Here is a 19,093-nt window from a genome sequence, read left to right as displayed (position 1 = left end):
ACTGAAGTTCAATCCCCATCCAAAATACGATATCTAGGCATTGTATTGGAACGATCATTGACCTATAGAGAAAATCCGATGATGTTTCATTATGTTTGTCGCTTAAACGGGCCTAACAGCTAGGTCATCGGCTCCTAATGGTACGAGCTGACAGAAATTAAAACTTCAAAATGTATCCAGTGACTAGAATATAAGTCCGCCTCTGTGGTGTAGTGGTTAGCGTGATTAGCTGCTACCCCCGGAGGTCCGGGTTCGATTTCCGGCTCTGCCACGAAATTTGAAAAAGTGGTACGAGGGCTGGAACGGGGTCCACTCAGCCTCGGGCGGTCAACTGAGTAGAGTTAGATTCGATTCCCATCTCAGCCATCCTGGAAGAGGTTTTCCGTGGTTTCTCACTTGTCCTCCAGGCAAATGCCAGGATGGTACCTAACTTAAGGTCACGGCCACTTCCTTCCCTCTTCCTTGTCTATCCCTTCCCATCTTCCCATCCCCCCGCAAGGCCCCTGTTCAGCATAGCAGGTGAGGTCTCCTGGGCGAGGTACTGGTCATCCTCCCCAGTTGTACCCCCGACCCAGAGTCTGGAGCTCCAGGACACTGCCCTTGAGGCGGTAGAGGAGGGATCCCTCGCTGAGTCCGAAGGAAAAACCGACCCTGGAGGGTAAACAGATTAAGAAGAAGAAACTTAGAATATAGAACGAATGATGTCGAAAAATGATCGTGAAAAAAAAAAACAACAATCAGTGGATCCAATTCACAGTGTCTTAATTACTGGGATGATGCTTCTTGTCTAAAGGTGTCCAAAATCCAGGTCGCCGCCCTCTCATAACTGTACTAATCAATGGTAAAGCAGAACCATGTCCGCCTCTGTGGTGTAATTAGCTGCCACCCCCTAAGGCCGGGTTCGATTCCCGGCTCTACCACGAAATTTGAAAAGTGGTACGAGCGATGGAACGGGGTCCACTCAGCCTCGGGCGGTCAACTGAGTAGAGTTAGATTCGATTCCCATCTCAGCCATCCTGGAAGAGGTTTTCCGTGGTTTCTCACTTCTCCTCCAGGCAAATGCCAGGATGGTACCTAACTTAAGGTCACGGCCACTTCCTTCCCTCTTCCTTGTCTATCCCTTCCCATCTTCCCATCCCCCCGCAACGCCCCTGTTCAGCATAGCAGGTGAGGCCGCCTGGGCGAGGTACTCTCCTCCCCAGTTGTATCCCCCGACCCAGAGTCTGAAGCTCCAGGACACTGCCCTTGAGGTGGTAGAGGTGGGATCCCTCGCTCAGTCCGAGGGAAAAACCGACCCTGGAGAGTAAGCCGATTAAGAAGAAGAAGAAGAAGAAGAAAGCAGAACCATGTTGTGCCTCTTATAGTGGTTCTAATCACAGGAAATGTAGACCCATGGTTTGTCACACACAATGACACCAGACACAGGTAACACACCCCTAACACTACTCACAAGCAAGGCAGACCCATGGTGTTCATCACATAGTGGTTCTAATCATAGGCAGTATAGACCCACGGTGTATCACATATTACGGCAACACAAACCCGTGGTGTTTCTCACATAGTGGCACTAATTACGGTACAGGCAACGTAGACCCATAGTGCTTCCCATAAACTGCTACTATTCATAGCTAACGCAGACTCATTCTGAACACAGTACACAGGATGGCCACTATCACAAACAATGTCCAGACCCGTAGTGTTTGGCGCATAAAGGCACTGCTCCTATGTAACGTAGACCCATGGCTCTTCTCGCAGGTGGTACTAGTCGTACCGGGCGAGTTGGCCGTGCGGTTAGGGGCGCGCAGCTGTAAGCTTGCATCAGGGAGGTAGTCGGTTCGAACCCCACTGTCGGCAGCCCTGAGATGGTTTTCCGTACTTTCCCATTTTCACACCAGGCAAATGCTTAATTAAGGCCACGACCGCTTCCTTCCCACTCCTGGCCCTTTCCTATCCCATCGTCGCCATAAGACCTGTCGGTGCGACGTAAAGCCAATTGAATAAAAAAGGTACTAACTGCAAGTATCGTCGACCTTGAGATTTGCCGATGATATTGTTATTTTATCTGAGACTGCAGAAGATCTCGAGAAGTTGCTGAATGGTATAGATGAAGTCTTAGGTAAGGAGTACAAGATGAAAATAAATAAGTCCAAAACAAAAGTAATGGAGTGCAGACGAACGAAGGCAGGTGATGTAGGAAATATTAGATTAGGAAACGAAGTCTTAAAGGAAGTAGATGAATATTGTTACTTGGGTAGTAAAATAACCAACGATGGCAGAAGTAAGGAGGACATAAAATGGAGGCTAGCACAAGCAAGGAAGAGCTTTCTTAAGAAAAGAAATTTGCTCACTTCAAACATTGATATCAGAATTAGAAAGATTTTTTGAAGACTTTTGTGTGGAGCGTGGCATTGTATGGAAGTGAAACATGGACGATAACTGGCTCAGAAACAAAGAGAATAGAAGCTTTTGAAATGTGGTGTTACAGAAGAATGCTGAAGGTGAGATGGATAGATGGAATCACGAATGAAGAGATACTGAATCGAATTGGTGAGAGGAGATCGATTTGGCTAAATTTGACGAGAAGAAGAGATAGAATGATAGGACACATCTTAAGACACCCAGGACTTGTTCAGTTGGTTTTTGAAGGAAGTGTAGGGGGTAAGAACGGTAGGGGTAGACCAAGGTATGAATATGACAAGCAGATTAGAGCAGATGTAGGATGCAATAGTTACGTAGAAATGAAAAGGTTAGCACAGGATAGGGTGGCATGGAGAGCTGCATCAAACCAGTCTATGGACTGATGACTCAACAACATCGTCGACCCATGCTGTTCCACACGTAATGGTACAAATCACAAGTATTATCATGGCTCTAATGTCTTCATCCCTTGGTCGCCCCCTTTAGTCACCTCCCACGACAGGCAGGGGATACCGTGGGTGTAATCTTAGTCTGCGTCCCCCACCCACAGTGGGTATAGAACATCACAACAGAACATCTGTAAAAGTCAAAACCCGTAACAACATCCTACTTAAACAAAGTCTGGGGTACAACTGCTTCTACCTTAAGAACAACAGCTCTTGCTTTAGTTTACCCAGCAGCTGACTATTGCAGTCCACTATGGCTTAATACTGCTCACACAAAGAAAATCGACACTCTGTTCAATGACATAATTAGCACTATATCAGACTACACCTTTGGAATGGCTACCAGTCCGGAGGCCCGGTTTCGACTCCCGGCTCTGCCATGCAATTTGAAACGTTGTACGAGGAGGTCCATTTAGCCTTGGGAGATCAACTCAGTAGAAGGAGTTCGATTCCCATCCTTAGGCATTTTTCCGTGGTTTCCCACTTCTCCTCCAGGCAAATGCCGGGATGGTACCTAACTTAAGGCCATAGCCACTTCCTTCCCCCTTCCTTGTCTATTGCTTCCAATCTTCGCATCCCCGAACAAGGCTCCTGTTCAGCATAGTATGTGAGGTCGCCTGGGGGAGGTACTGGTGCTCCTTCCCAGTCATATCCCAAAGTCTCACGCTCCAAGATACTGCCCTTGAGGCCGAGAGGTGTAATCCCTCGCTGAGTCGGAGGGATGTTAAAACAGATTAAGAAAGAAAGTTAACCTTTGTTTTCCTGTGGTTAAACTTTGAACATGCGGCAAACCAGACTGTCTGGAAATTCGTTGAGTTCTCAGTAAATCAGAGAAAAATGCACTGAGCTTTTACATGAGGCACTTGATTACAATTGAGGAGCTATATGAGACAGCGGTCCCAGTCTAGAAAGCTAAGAATAACGGCCGAGATGATTCGGCGTGCAGACCACACGTCATCACGTAATCAGCAGGCATTTGTCCTGAGCAGCGGTCGTTTGGTGGGCATCTAGGCTGTAGCGACATCTGAGAGGACAGAGGGGTTGCTATTTGAATGGGATGCTAAACGTTTGACCTACACTGTATAATAGTCCCGAATGCATTAACAATCAGAACGAGTACTTACCATCAAACACGTTCGGTAATGTCTCCCGGGCACTCTTGAGGGCACATGCCTTAAAGTTAGGGTCACTTCTGTGGCACGCCTTGATGAAGGAAGCTGGAAATAGACAAGAAAATGTAGGTCAGACAAGGTGAAAGTAATTTTTCTCTGTCACTCGTTAGAGCGAAATCCTCCAGAAATATCTCTTAGGAGAGGCGATTGCAAGATGGGCTACGGTAAGGATCCAATGAAGTTTCCCTTTCCAATGATTTCATTTAGAAGGTAATTAACACTTCTACAGACTATCCAGGAACACAGTTTCCCAACATTTTTTTACGAATCAATCAATTGAAATGAAATGAAATGGCGTATGGCTTTTAGTGCCGGGAGTGTCCGAGGACAATTTTGGCTCGCCAGATGCAAGTCTTTTGATTTGACACCCGTAGGCGACTTGCGCGTCGTGATGAAGACAACACATACACCCAGCCCCTGCGCCAGTGAAATTAACCAATGATGGTTAAAATGCCCGACCCTGCCGGGAACCGAACCCGGGACCCCTGTGACCAAAGGCAGCACGCTCACCATTTAGCCATGGAGCCATTAATCAATTTATTTACAATATTTATTTAATGAATTAATTAATTATTAGATATAGCCAATGGAGGGCCATTTTACACCAATAATATATCATATTTTAAAATTAGTATAATAAAGTAACAATCAGTATAAACAACAGTATTAAGTATCGAGAGTAAGTCAACAACAATTACAATGTAACAAGAATGGTGACGATAACTGGCAAGTGTGGATTATACAGTTAGGAAAAACAAAGGTCGTGAGTTGAAAGGACGGAAAAAATGGAAACCTGGAGAGGACTTCAAAAGAATCTTTACCGGGCGAGTTGGCCGTGCGCGTAGAGGCGCGCGGCTGTGAGCTTGCATCCGGGAGATAGTAGGTTCGAATCCCACTATCGGCAGCCCTGAAAATGGTTTTCCGTGGTTTCCCATTTTCACACCAGGCAAATGCTGGGGCTGTACCTTAATTAAGGCCACGGCCGCTTCCTTCCAACTCCCAGGCCTTTCCTATCCCATCGTCGCCATAAGACCTATCTGTGTCGGTGCGACGTAAAGCCCCTAGCAAAAAAAAAAAAAAAAAAAAAGAATCTTAATGTTTTGCTTGAAGGATGCGAAGGGTGTGAATATGTCAGCTACCAAGGGTGGGGAGACGGTGGAAGACAGAGCGTTGTATAATTTTAAGGCGGTAATATCCTTTATTTCAGTGAACCTGTAAAGAATGCCTAAGGTACGCATAGCTCGCGATTTTATTGACTCAGTATGAGCAGAGACAATCAATCAATCAATCAATCAATCAATCAATCAATCAATCAATAATCTCCAATTAGGGCTATCGCCTAGCTGGCAGATTCCCTATCAGTTGTATACCAAGCTTTTTCTTAAAAAGTTTACGAAAAATTTGGAAATTTATCGAACACTAGCTGCAGTAACCGTCGTTGGTGGGAAAATCATATAGATTACGCAAAATTATCTAACTCCCTAGCTCCTTTCCTCAGGCAGGCTCTATTCCCATCTATAGGAGATGAGTGGCAGCAGAAGAGAAAAATCACAACACAACAATGGTCAATGTAATGTTATTCTTGATCAGTTTTATGAGCTTTCTGTATTCTAGGCCCTCACACTTACTTTTCTTCCAGCTAAAGACCAAGGTATGAATATGACAAACAGATTAGAGCAGATGTAGGATGCACTACTTACGTAGAAATGAAAAGATTAGCACCGGATAGGGTGGCATGGACAACTGCATCAAACCAGTCTATGGACTGATGACTCAAACAACACCATTATTAATGATCCAGCACAGGACTCTTCACCAACAGAGAGAGGTTCATGACTTCACTGATCAGACATGAACCTTGACATCCATCCCAAGATCAGAGCAAGGAGTAAATAACCGGTATGACCACTACTTCTTACGGCGACGTGCCTACAAACTGGTCTGGAAAGAATTTCATGTGCGGGGTCAAGACGGTGGTAAATCTCTTGTAATTACCCACCTTGAAACTAGAGAAGATATTTTGTCTCACTCACACAGATAGGTTTTATGGCGACGATTGGTTAGAAAAGGGCTAGGGGCGGGAAGGAAGCGGCCGTGGTACAGGTCCTACAATTACCTGGTCTTAAAATGGAAAACTGTGGAACACAATCTTCAGGACGGCGGAAAATGGGATTTGAACCCACTATCTCCCGAATACAAGGTCACAAACTCTCTCAGCAGCCAGAGGAGACTGTCTTCATGGTTATTTCGAGGGGATATATTTCTATTATCTCGTGTAATAGTTTTTATTAATAATACTGTTATTGGCTTTACGTCTCACTAACTATGGTTTTCGGAGACGCCGAGGTGCCGAAATTTAGTCCCACTGGAGTTCTTTTGCGTGCCAGTAAATCTACCGACACGAGGCTGACGTATTCAAATACCACCGGACTGAGCCAGGATCGAACCTGCCAAGTTGGGGTCGGAAGGCGTGCGCCTCAACCGTCTGAGCAACTCAGTCCTTATTATTATTATTATTATTATTATTATTATTATTATTATTATTATTATTATTATTATTATTATTATTATTATTATTATTGATCAAGAATCATTTAACTGTATTTAGGACTGTCGCCCAGGTGGAAGATTCCGTATCAATTGTTTACCTCATATCTACATTTAATTACAATTTTTACCTAGATTTTGCTTAAATATTTTCAACGAACTTGGAAATATATCAAATCATTTCCATTGATCATTTATTCCAATCCCTTCCTCCTCGTCCCATAAATTATTATCTTCCCCAACCTGTCATCTTGACTTCCAACTTTATCTTCTTATTATGCTCTTTCCTGCTTTTAAGAGGTTCACTCAAGCTTATTCTTCTACTTTCCACGCCATCTCACCACTGACAGCTCGAAACATAGCACATAGTCGAGCATCTCGTCTCCTTACTCCGAAGTCTTCCCAGCCAATAGTATGCAACATTTTAGTAACACTACTCCTTTGTCGGAAATCACACAGAACTCATCGTGCTGCTTTTCATTGAATTTTTTCCCAGTTTTCATATCGAGTAGTCCTGATGAGGGTCTCATATACTGCGGTCTTACCAGAGACTTATACGCCTTGTTCCTTACATCCTTACCAGGACGAATAGAAATATATAGTGTGACGAGTTATGCTGGTTGATATGTTCCTTCACTACGCGGCGTTGATGTAGATAGATTGGGATGAGCTGTCTCTGAACATGTGTTTCTAAATGGGAATTGATGTGATTTAATTCGGAATGTGTTGTTTAAATACATTATTTGAAATCATGTATTCATCACTGTGCTGCTTCAAGACTGTGTTCATGTGCTATGTATGTTTGATGCAAATTAAGACATAGTGTTTCATGTTTTGAAAGTAATCTGTGAAAAATAGGTAGGAAGTATTTTACAGATAATAATGACATAAGTACATTACTTCAGAAATTGGTTCGTCAGTAAGGTAATCAATATCTGAAACGTTTGTGCTTAGTTGCGCTACGTGTTCTTTCTGTAATTCATTACGTAAACGCCTGCATATCAAACTCTGTAGCAATTATCATTTATAACCTTTAAAAATTTCGGCTGTTTAGTGAAGGCCTACATGCTGCGAAATATATAGCAGTAAACACATTAAACCTCGTTATTGTCATACACTCTAATTCTTGCATAAGTACTTATTTATTTATTTATTTATTTATTTATTTATTTATTTATTTATTTATTTATTTATTTATTTATTTATTTATTTATTTATTTATTTATTTATTTATTTGTTAATTTATTTATTTATTTGTTTGTTAATTTATTTATTTATTTGTTTATTTATTTATTTATTTATTTATTTATTTATTTATTTATTTATTTATTTATTTATTTATTTATTTATTTATTTATTTATTTATTTATTTATTTATTTATTTATTTATTTATTTATTTATTTATTTATTTATTTATTTATTTATTTATTTATTTGCCATAAGTCTATACAGAGTTCTTTCCATATTCACAAACATTATACATATGGACATATGAATGCCTCAATGAGTTGATAATGAATGATTCCATGACTGAATTGAATTGTCATGCATGCATGCATGAATGAATGAATGTATGAACACTTCTCTCCCAGTCACGGATAGCCACCAACTGTGGAGAGAGCATTCGATTCGCTGAATAAATGCATGGATGGATTTATGCATAACTACTGTCCGGTCGTGTTATCCACCCCCTGGTGAGAAAAGGAGCAACCTTCCCAGGGATAACACGCCCGGCCCGTTCTCTTGAGGCCCAAACGGAAGACCCCCACCTGATCTAATAGCTGTCAAACACTAATTTCTCACCATTCCCTAATTTCTGCAAGGCACACGTAAGCGGAAATCCCGCTCCCCCTGTGTCCCCCTCTCTTTCTTCTTTCTCTGTTGCATTTGTAGTCACTCTACCCATTCGATTGGGATAGGCCCGTCCTACCTCGGTTATATCCTTACATGAATGTATGAATGAATTAATTAATTATGATTACCTGCCTAAATCAGTGCCTCCTTAATTTATATGTTAATGAGCTCGGCTTAATGATGAATCTTACCAGGAACTTCCTCTGGAGATGCTTAATTCTCTTTTTAAGATGAATTCGTGCTTATTATCAGCACTAATTTTGTGTTATCCCTGGCACTAGAGCATGCAGAGCTAAAACTAGAGGAGTGCAGTATGGAATAATTATGAGTAGAAGGAACATTGGCGTTGATATGTACACCCTTTTTTTTACTGTGATGTTTCAAGATGAATACAACGTGGGACTGCTATGGGATCCAGTGTACGCTTCTGTCTTGAAAGCCCTCAGCTGAGTCCTGGCATTGCTTCTACTTACTTGTGCCAGGCTCCTCACCTCCATCTATCCTATCCGACATCCCTTGGTCAACTCTTGTTCTTTTCCGACCCCGACGCTATTAGGTTTGCGAGGGCTAGGGAGTCTTTCATTTTCACGCCCTTCGTGGCCCTTGTCTTCCTTTGGCCGATACCTTCTTTTTACGAAGTGTCGGACCCCTTCCAGTTTTTCTCTCTGATTAGTGTTATATAGAGGATGGTTGCCTAGTTGTACTTCCTCTTAAAACAATAATCACCACCACCACCATCATCATCTGTCTTGAAATTTCAATTTTTTCACCATGTAATAATAAAACTGTCACAGTTTTGTATACGTTCGTTAGTAAAATGCAGATCACAGATTCCACTTTCATGACTCAAAGGCAGATCTTGTCGTGGAGTAGCCTTCGAACACTTGGAGAACAGATTGGGATCATTTTTTTTTTTTTTTTTGCTAGGGGCTTTACGTCGCACCGACACAGATAGGTCTTATGGCGACGATGGGATAGGAAAGGCCTAGGAGTTGGAAGGAAGCGGCCGTGGCCTTAATTAAGGTACAGCCCCAGCATTTACCTGGTGTGAAAATGGGAAACCACGGAAAACCATCTTCAGGGCTACCGATAGTGGGATTCGAACCTACTATCTCCCGGATGCAAGCTCACAGCCGCGCGCCTCTACGCGCACGGCCAACTCGCCCGGTTTGGGATCATTTGGGGTGAAAAAATAAGTTTTTCACCTGACTGTTTATCGCAACCCGACTTGTAACCCGGGACATAGCAAGTTGTTGACATATTCTCATGCGGTAGTAAATTGAAGCGTATGCATAAGTATACGTCCTACTTTTCAAATACTTAATATTTCTCACTTTTCAGTTCATGAAAAGTTAACACCAGATATTTTGCGCGTATAAAACTACCGAAAAATACCAGAAACTATTTACGCACTTCCTCTTTAAGCCGTCATAAAGCGCGCCTACATGGCCTTAATATCGACAGCAGCGCTGCAGGCGATAGAGAACATGTTAGCATGTGATTCAGAGGGAGTCATCGCACTATTCATTTCTATTGGTCATGTCCTTACTACAACCCCTAAATAATCTCATAACCATGTAAAGATATCTGTAACCTTTCTTAACTACCTCGTTAATATGATTACCCCAATGAAGATCGATCACGATTGCTTGTTCAGCAATCAATCAATCAATCAATCAATCAATCAATCAATCAATCAACCACTACTGATCTGCATTTGGGGCAGTCGCCCAAGTGGCAGATTCCCTACATGTTGTTTTCCTAGCCTTTCCTTAAATGATTACAAAGAAACTGAAAATTCATTGAACATCTCCCTTGGTAAGTTATTCCAATCCCTAATTTCCCTTCCTATAAACGAACATTTGTCCCAATGTGTCCTCTTAAATTCCAGCTTCATTTCCACATTGTGATCTTTCCTACATTTAAAGACACCACTCAAACTTATTCGTCTACTGATGTCATTCCACGCCATCTCTCCATTGGCATCTAGGAACATACCATTTAGTCAAGCAGCTCGTCTCCTTTCTCCCAAGTCTTCAAAGCCCAAACTTTTTGTCGGAAATTACCAGAACAGATCGAGCTGCTTTTCTTTGGAATTGCTTTTCCATTCTTGAATCAAGTAATCCTGGTGAGGGTCCCCTACACTGGAACCATACTCTAGTTGGGGTCTTACCAGAGACTTATATGCTCTCTCCTTTACATCCTTACTACAACCCCTAAATACCCTCATAACCATATGCAAAGACCTGTACCCTTTATTTGCAATCATATTTATGTGATTAACCCAATGAAGATCTTTCCTTATATTAACACCTAGGTACTTACAATGATCCCCTTTACCGAGCTCGATAGCTGCAATCGCTAAAGTGCGGCCAGTGTCCAGTAATCGGGAGATAGTGGGTTCGAGCCCTACTGTCAGCAGCCCTGAAGATGGTTTTCCGCGGTTTCCCATTTTCACACCAGGCAAATGCCGGGGCTGTACCTTGATTAAGGCCACGGCCGCTTCCTTCCACTTCCTAGGCCTTTCCTATCCCATCGTCCCCATAAGACATATCTGTGTCGGTGCGAAGTAAAGCAAATAGCAAAAAAAAAAAAAAGAAAAAAAAAAGATCCCCAAAAGGAACTTTCAATGATTACTTCAATGAAGATCGTAATAATGATGATGCTTGTTTAATCAATCAATCAATCAATCAATCAATCACTAATGATCTGCATATAGGGCAGTCGCCCAGGTGGCAGATTCCCTCCCTCTTGTTTTCCTAGCCTTTTCTTAAATTATTGCAAATAAATTGGTAAAAGGGGCCTAACATGTAAGGTCATCGGCCCCCAATGAAGATCATTCCTTATATTAAGACCTAGATGTTCCCCATGTGGTACTACCACCCCATCAACACAATAATTAAAACTGAGAATTCTTCGCCCCTTGGTGAAACTTACAACTTGACTTTTCATCCCATTTGAATTCATATCACTGACTGCTGTGCATCTCACAACATTGTTTAAAGTTTCCATGCATGTCGTTTACTACTGTTTACAGTAAAACATCATCCTCAAAAATCCTTTCCTGTGATTCCAGATCTTCACATATATATATAAGAAAACAATGGTCCAATAACATAGCCCTGCGGGACCCCCCACCTCTTAATCGTTAAAGGATCAGGTAACGCTTATTATCATTGTCAGTAATAGTATCGAACATCTTATATCGGTCAAAAATTAATGAAAATCCTGTCAGATCCAGACAGATGGAGTGAAGCCAATCTTACGAGTAGAGCGGTTTTGTAGCGGCATTGACCTCTTTAATCAGCGAAAAAAAAAAAACTGTCGCGCCAAAAGAAGGTGTAGTAACTTACACAAATGAGAAGAAGAAACTATTTTTCTTTAAACACTTACGTAGTTCTACTTGGTCTCCAATAGTTGCGATGCTTATTACAAACAAAAGCACAGCTACAGCGCGTTCCGGGCCCATGATTACACTCTTTTAAAAGAACTGATGTAGCCGCTGTGCGGAGTGTTGCTGTACTTAAAAGAGTGTCACGGTGAACTGGAAGCAAGTGAGTTTATAAGAACGAACTCTTCCAGCACAAGAACGCCTAAATTTTGTAACGTAGTGGGGAATGGACGATGGAGGGGTCAAGATAATGATGTTTGCAATAAACGTGTTTGAGCGTCCTTGTGGGTAATCATACTGTATGTTGTTTCTTCAGGCGAAGACTCGTATTTTGTATGTTGTCAAAGTAATTAAAAAGTAATCTCTATATCTTGTATATCAAAAGAAGGTGTAGTTATGTTATAAAAATTAGAAGTACTAACTCCTTTTAACATAGACTTGTATTCCTCGACGAGTATATGGGGGGAAAAAAACTTGTAAGACGCTTTTAGTGTTTCGGTTGAACGTGCATATCGCCGATATTATTTAACTTACGGTTGAATTTAATGTGTCAGCTGACATATAAAAGAGGAGGCTGCGTGTTGCAAAAGAAAAAATGAAAATCTGAAACGTAGTAAGGCAATATTTGTGCTAAATATGTGAGATCATACGCATACTCTGTTATAAGATGGCGCCGTGATGACTTAAGAGCTATCGTTGTGAATACATCGTGCTCAGTTGTATATAATAACAAATTTAATAATGGAAAAGAAAGATTCAGGTCAAATGCATACTCTGTTATAAGATGGCACTGTGTTGACTCAAGCGCTGTCGTTATGAATACATCGTGCTCAGTTGCATAGAATAACAAATTTAATAATGGAAAAGAATGATTCAGGTCAAATGCATACTCTGTTATAAGATGGCACTGTGTTGACTCAAGCGCTGTCGTTGTGAATACATCGTGCTCAGTTGCATAGAATAACAAATTTAATAATGTAAAAGAATGATTCAGGTCAAATGCATACTCTGTTATAAGATGGCACTGTGATGACTCAAGAGCTGTCGTTATGAATACATCGTGCTCAGTTGCATAGAATAACAAATTTAACAATGGAAAAGAAAGATTCAGGTCAAATGCATACTCTGTTATAAGATGGCACTGTGATGACTTAAGAGCTATCGTTGTGAATACATCGTGCTTAGTTGCATAGAATAACAAATTTAACAATGGAAAAGAAAGATTCACGTCAAATGCATACTCTGTTATAAGATGGCACTGTGATGACTTAAGAGCTATCGTTGTGAATACATCGTGCTTAGTTGCATAGAATAACAAATTTAACAATGGAAAAGAAAGATTCACGTCAAATGCATACTTTGTTATAAGATGGCACTGTGTTGACTCAAGAGCTGTCGTTGTGAATACATCGTGGTCAGTCTTACTTTTACTTGTAATATTACTCCCGAACTCTGAAATTACGTCTCTTGTTTCTCATATCACAGACCCATACAACACCGAGTTATTACCCACATTCCAAGTGTACCACGTTTTACTGAGTACAATTTACTATGCACATAATATTTGTGTTTAATTCCTAATAAGTACGTCTACAAAAACCCTCAAAACCCTGCGGCAGTTACGATAGTGACTGCCTAACGCCAATTATTTTCCCTTTAAAACACTTATTTCGCAACTGTAAATATCTTAGGATTTCGCCAAAAGTGATCTTTGCTCCAATACGGCTGATGATGACCCCTAGATGGGTCGAAACTAGTACCCTGTAATTTATAATTTTGTGAATATATTTTAGTATTGAAAAGGTGGAAACGTTTACGTTGTTATTATTATTACTTATATATTGTAAATATCTAGGTTGTTATTTTTCTTACTATTCGTCGTCATAGTCCTAGCCTTTTTCTTCCCCAGTTCACTCATCATTTCTACAGCACGACTGTGGAATAACCCAACTAGCTCTGTCAGAGAACCCCTGTGGGTGGGGGCGGTCGTAAGAAGCGACTAAAATGAGCCCCAGGGGCTCAGAACTTGGGGCCGTGGGTTGGTGACCACGGGGCCCTCAGCTGAGTCCTGGCATTGCTTCCACTTACTTATGCCAGGCTCCTCACTTTCATCTACTTAATCCGACCTCCCTTGGTCAACTCTTGTTCCTTTCCGACCCTGATGGTATTAGGTATTTCATTTTCACGCCCTTCGTGGCCCAAGTCTTTCTTTGGTCGATACCTTCATTTTTCAAAGTGTTAATAGAGGATGTTTGACGAGTTGTAATTCCTCTTCAAACAATAAATCACCACCACCACCACTCCGTCAGAGATCCCTTCAACAACACCTGAATTTCCTAAACTGTAAATTGTCAGCAGTAGCGATTCTAAATAGTTATTTGATAATAATAATAATTTCGTGTGGCTATTTCTAGCCGAGTGCAGCCCTTGTAAGGCAGACCCTCCGATGAGGGTGGGCGGCATCTGCAATGTGTAGGTAACTGCGTGTTGTTGTGGTGGAGGATAGTGTTATGTGTGGTGTGTGAGTTGCAGGGATGTTGGGGACAGCACAAACACCCAGCCCCCGGGCCATTGGAATTAACCAATTAAGGTTAAAATCCCCGACCCGACCGGGAATCGAACCCGGGACCCTCTGGACCAGTACGCTGGCCATTCAGCCAACGAGTCGGACAGTTCTTCTTCTTCTAGTTTAAGCATGGGATCATAAGGCTTGTTATCATTCTTAACATGAGACTTCTGTTTCTTCTTGGCCCAGAAAGCTTTCATCGTCTGGCTAGGTACCAGGTTCGTCTACTCTGTCTCGTGGTCCGTGTGTTCTTCTAGCTGGTGCAGGACACTCGGAAGTCACCCCGCATAGTGATCCATCCTCTATGGTGTTTAGTGGAATTTCTAATTCATCTAGGTCAAATTTAGGTGCGGTAATCCATTTCTTCTTGGAGGCTTTCCCTCTAACTGTTGTTCTGAAGATCTTGTTGGCGAGCCTAAATTTTCGATATTATTATTATTATTATTATTATTATTATTATTCGTATCGTATCGTAATCTGTTTACCCTGCAGGGTAGGTTTTTCCCTCGGACTCAGCGAGGGATCCCACCTCTACCGCCTCAAGGGCAATGTCCTGGAGCTTCAGACTCTGGGTCGGAGGATACAACTGGGGAGGAGGACCAGTACCTCGCTCAAGCTTCCTCACCTGGTATGCTGAACAGAGGCCTTGTGGGAGATGGGAAGATTGGAAGGGATAGACAAGGAAGTGGGAAGGAAGCAGCCGTGGCCTTAAGTTAGGTACCATCCCGGCATTTGCCTGGAGGAGAAGTGGGAAACCACGGAAAACCACTTCCAGGATGGCTGAGGTATGAATCGAACCCACCTCTACTCATTTGACCTCCCGAGGCTGACTGGACCCCGTTCCAGCCCTCGTACCACTTGTCAAATTTCGTGGCAGAGCCGGGAATCGAACCCGGACCTCCGGAGGTGGCAGCTAATCACACTAACCACTACGCCACAGAGAAGGATATTTATTATTATTATTATTATTATTATTATTATTATTATTATTATTATTATTATTATTATTATTTGTTGCTGTAGTTGTAGTAGTTGTTGTTTTGCTGAATGGTGAAAGTGTCCACCCTTTTAAAAATCGAGAATACTGGATGAGACACAATTATACATCATCCAACGTGTGGGAAATGCGCGTAGAGATATGTTACGGACGATGTTGAGAGCGACTGCACATATCGAGACAATATCAAGGCATTTTAAGTGGATAGGGGTGGTAAAAGCAACTGAAAAGAAACTCTGAATTGTATGAGAGCATTGGAAGAACGTAACTGTGATACTATAATAATGTATGCTTAGCTCTAAATTAATAAATCGTATCCTTTTAACTTCTAGCAAATTTTCGCCCTTCAAGAATCCAACTACCTCTACCAGAAATGAAGTCGCTACATGATTTGGCAACCGCAATTGCTTAACTGTGGCGCCTGCCTGCATCTTACTACACCGTAGTAGGTCATGGGCATCACATGCCAGCCAACGGGGCCATGACGAATGGATGGCGGTTGAATATAGCCTAAGAAATTTAAATGCAAAGACCAGTAACCGAAGTTGATTTTTCCTACTCTCAAAAGGGTTGTTCGAAGAAATGAAGAAGAAGAATTTATGTATGTCTAACTGTTTCTTTACGATGTGGCGTATGAAGTAAGACGAATCTTCGCAGCGAGTTTTGTAACAGGATACCCGTTCTATCGTCCTTAATTCTTTTTTTTTACAAGTTACTTTACGTCACACAGACGTAGATAGGTCTTATGGAGACGATGGGATAGGAAAGTGCTAGGAGTGGAAAGGAAGCGGCCGTGGTCTTAATTAAGGTACAGCCCTAGCATTTCCCTTGTATGAAAATAGGAAAACCATGGAAAATCATCTTCAGGGCTGCCAACAGTGGGGTTCGAACCCAAAATCTCCCGAATACTGGACACTGACCGTACTTAAGCGACTGCAGCTATCGATCTCGGCAGTCCTAACGTCAACCTCATCAGAGGTGTTATTGATATGATATATGATAGTAAGAAGAGAGGGTGAAACCCGGTGCCGGCACATAGCCTACTCTTGTCGAATAGCACTCAAGGTCTGTTCAAGGCTTAACGTCTCAATCCAACGGACGAATCACCATCAACAGCATCACATGCCCTCACTCCTTATGAACACTGCAGAGAGGTTTGGATTTGAATCCAGGCTTTTGGAACGCATTCTAGTTATTAGAAATTGTATACCACATCAGCTCTCCTTCCCTGCCGGTCATCATTCTATTGGTGAAATATTTTTCCATCTACAGAATTAGAACTGGCTAACCTCGGTGTCCGGCCATCCTGGATCTGATGCCTTAATGACCATGGCCACCAGGTGGGCTATTAATAATAATAATAATAATAATAATAATAATAATAATTTATTTATTTATTTATTATCGTTCCGGCCATCTATGGACCACGTTTTACAGTCTTTACGTTATTTTTCACCAGTCCTGACTTCACATTCTGCCAGTACTTCTTCATCCTTGCACTGACTTCTTTCTTCTGTTCTTCTGTGTAGGTTCTCTTCTTCTTCTTCTTCTTCTTCTTCTTCTTCTTCTTCTTCACAAGTTCTTCCCCAGTCTCCTGGAAACCCTTCAACTCCTTCACTTTTTGTCTAAATTTGTTTCTGTCCAGTACGTCCTCTTTTTCTCCTCCTATCCTGGCCAGGTCGGTCCTTACTTCCCGAAACCATTTTGGTTCCGTCTTCCTTAGGCTGAAGAAGCTGAAAATCCTTTTTGTCAGTCGGAATAATAATAATAATAATAATAATAATAATAATAATAATAATAATAATAATAATAATAATAATAATAATAATAATAATAATAATAATGTCATTGTTACCATGATTTTGTGGATCACATAGGTGAAGGAAGGTGCGGGTATGAATGGGTCTATCTACTACAATCAAAAGATTAAATAAAAGGTTTAAAATTAAAGTTATATTTCTTTCTTCCTCTCTCTTTTTTTTTCTTATTAACAACTGGAAACTATTAATAAACAAGTCGTTCAGCGACGGTAGAATAGTTCAGGTACAGAAGTTTAAACACAAGGTAAGAGATATCAGGTGTTAGGTCTCCCAATTTCGTTTACAGAATTTACTAACACCTATATAAAAATAGAGAGAGCGTCTATGCTTTATGAATATTTAGGAGACTACGCTCCAAAGCTTATAATTAAAGCCCGGATTTTTATGCAGTAACAGGTTAAATAGCAAACTAATTATTTGGTTAGTAGGAAGTGTCGGCCACCCGCTCTTCCATAATGTAACAAGAGTAACATAGATGATAGGGGTTCTGATGGGGCCGTACCCCTAATGTTTATGCAAACCCCATAGCATAGACGTTGTGAAGGTAGCCTATACTTGCATAAAAATCCGGGCTCTACTTACAATATTACAACCCGAGCCTCTTTGCTCGCTGAAATTTACATGTTCCAGGCCTCTCGAGGCACAACCTACATTTAATCGTTCAAACAGAATGCACTGTCTTAAACTCTCAACACTTTAACCACTTAACAGAAATAACTAAGTTTTCCATGAGTACCGAATACTCATACTACCCCGGGCCTTGCTGGGAAGAAGAAAAAAAAACACAGGTAAAAGTTACTGGCCCAAAAATCAAAGTGATGCGAAGGCAGACACTTGCTCTCCTTGGAACTGACACTTAGAAGGTTGAAACCCTACTTGGGCTCACTGTCCGGTGTTACAGAGGCTAATCCTATACTACTGAGGTGACTGGATGGAGAAAATTTAAGTTACAGACAGAAAACGTTTACAAAATCATAGTCACTTCGAAGTCAAGTTGATAGGCAACTCGAGAGGGTGTCACACTAGTCTATTCCCGAATTTAAGCTAAGTGCGTTTACGCTGTTTGAAATTTACAGTAGAAAGTTACATTTTAGAAGATGGGAAATTTAAGATTACATTATTGAAGATACAAAACCTTCCCCTCTAGCTATCACCTAGTTATTAAATGGCTGCCATTACCTTATAGGGCTGAACTGCTCGATGAAGGGCGAAACGCCCCCGCCTCCACTATTAACACACACTCAGTAACTGGACGATCAAGAAGACAATGTAGCTCGAAAACATTGCCAGCTTTTATAACCCGAGAGGAAGGTTCAAGAGAGATCTGGACTAAAGCCCGACACACCCATACATTTTTATTGGATAATTAAATATGTAGAAGAAAACGCTTACTGGTTGAAAATTAAATGCAGGAAATTTTGGATTGGCCAGTATCACAAGTTGGCGGGAAGAGATAGAAGTATTGACAACTTTAACATACCAAAACCAAAAGATAATCAACTCAGTGTAGTAAACCTAGGAATACAAAATTACTTTATCACTTTAGTAGCGACATCTATTGACCAACGTCCAAACTTCTTGCTCTAGTTGTTTAAAGTTTTAAGTGTAAGATGTCATTTCACAAGGCGCTTGATTTAAATGAACGGTTCGGATGTACACTCGCGGTACAATAATAGTAATAATAATAAGAAGCAGAATAAGAATAATAATATAATTAATGTAATGAGAGGCATGATAGCGCAGTGGCTTTGTTGTTGGCTTCCCACCCGGACGGTATGGCTTCGAGTACATATGACACGGAAGAAAGAAATCACGCATCCTCAGGAAGTATACACGGCCTTAAATTTCTGGCCGCCGGACTGTGTTAGCTCAGACGGTCGA

At 41.4% G+C, this 19,093-nt stretch overlaps 1 protein-coding gene across 1 annotated transcript in view; it reads right to left on the bottom strand.

Moving 5' to 3' along the window:
* The window catches only part of LOC136885410 (protein takeout), a 67,134-nt gene that overhangs the window by 11,618 nt on the left and 36,423 nt on the right, over positions 1–19,093 (bottom strand). Inside the window, exon 2 of the mRNA XM_067157930.2 lies at positions 3,989–4,081. Coding sequence (XP_067014031.2) covers positions 3,989–4,081 — 93 coding nt within the window. The remainder of the gene's footprint in view (positions 1–3,988; positions 4,082–19,093) is intronic.

This window comes from Anabrus simplex, chromosome 14 (genome assembly GCF_040414725.1).
Source record: "Anabrus simplex isolate iqAnaSimp1 chromosome 14, ASM4041472v1, whole genome shotgun sequence".
In the NCBI taxonomy this organism is placed as follows: Eukaryota; Metazoa; Arthropoda; class Insecta; order Orthoptera; family Tettigoniidae; genus Anabrus; species Anabrus simplex.
This window is presented reverse-complemented; position numbering and strand designations above follow the sequence as displayed.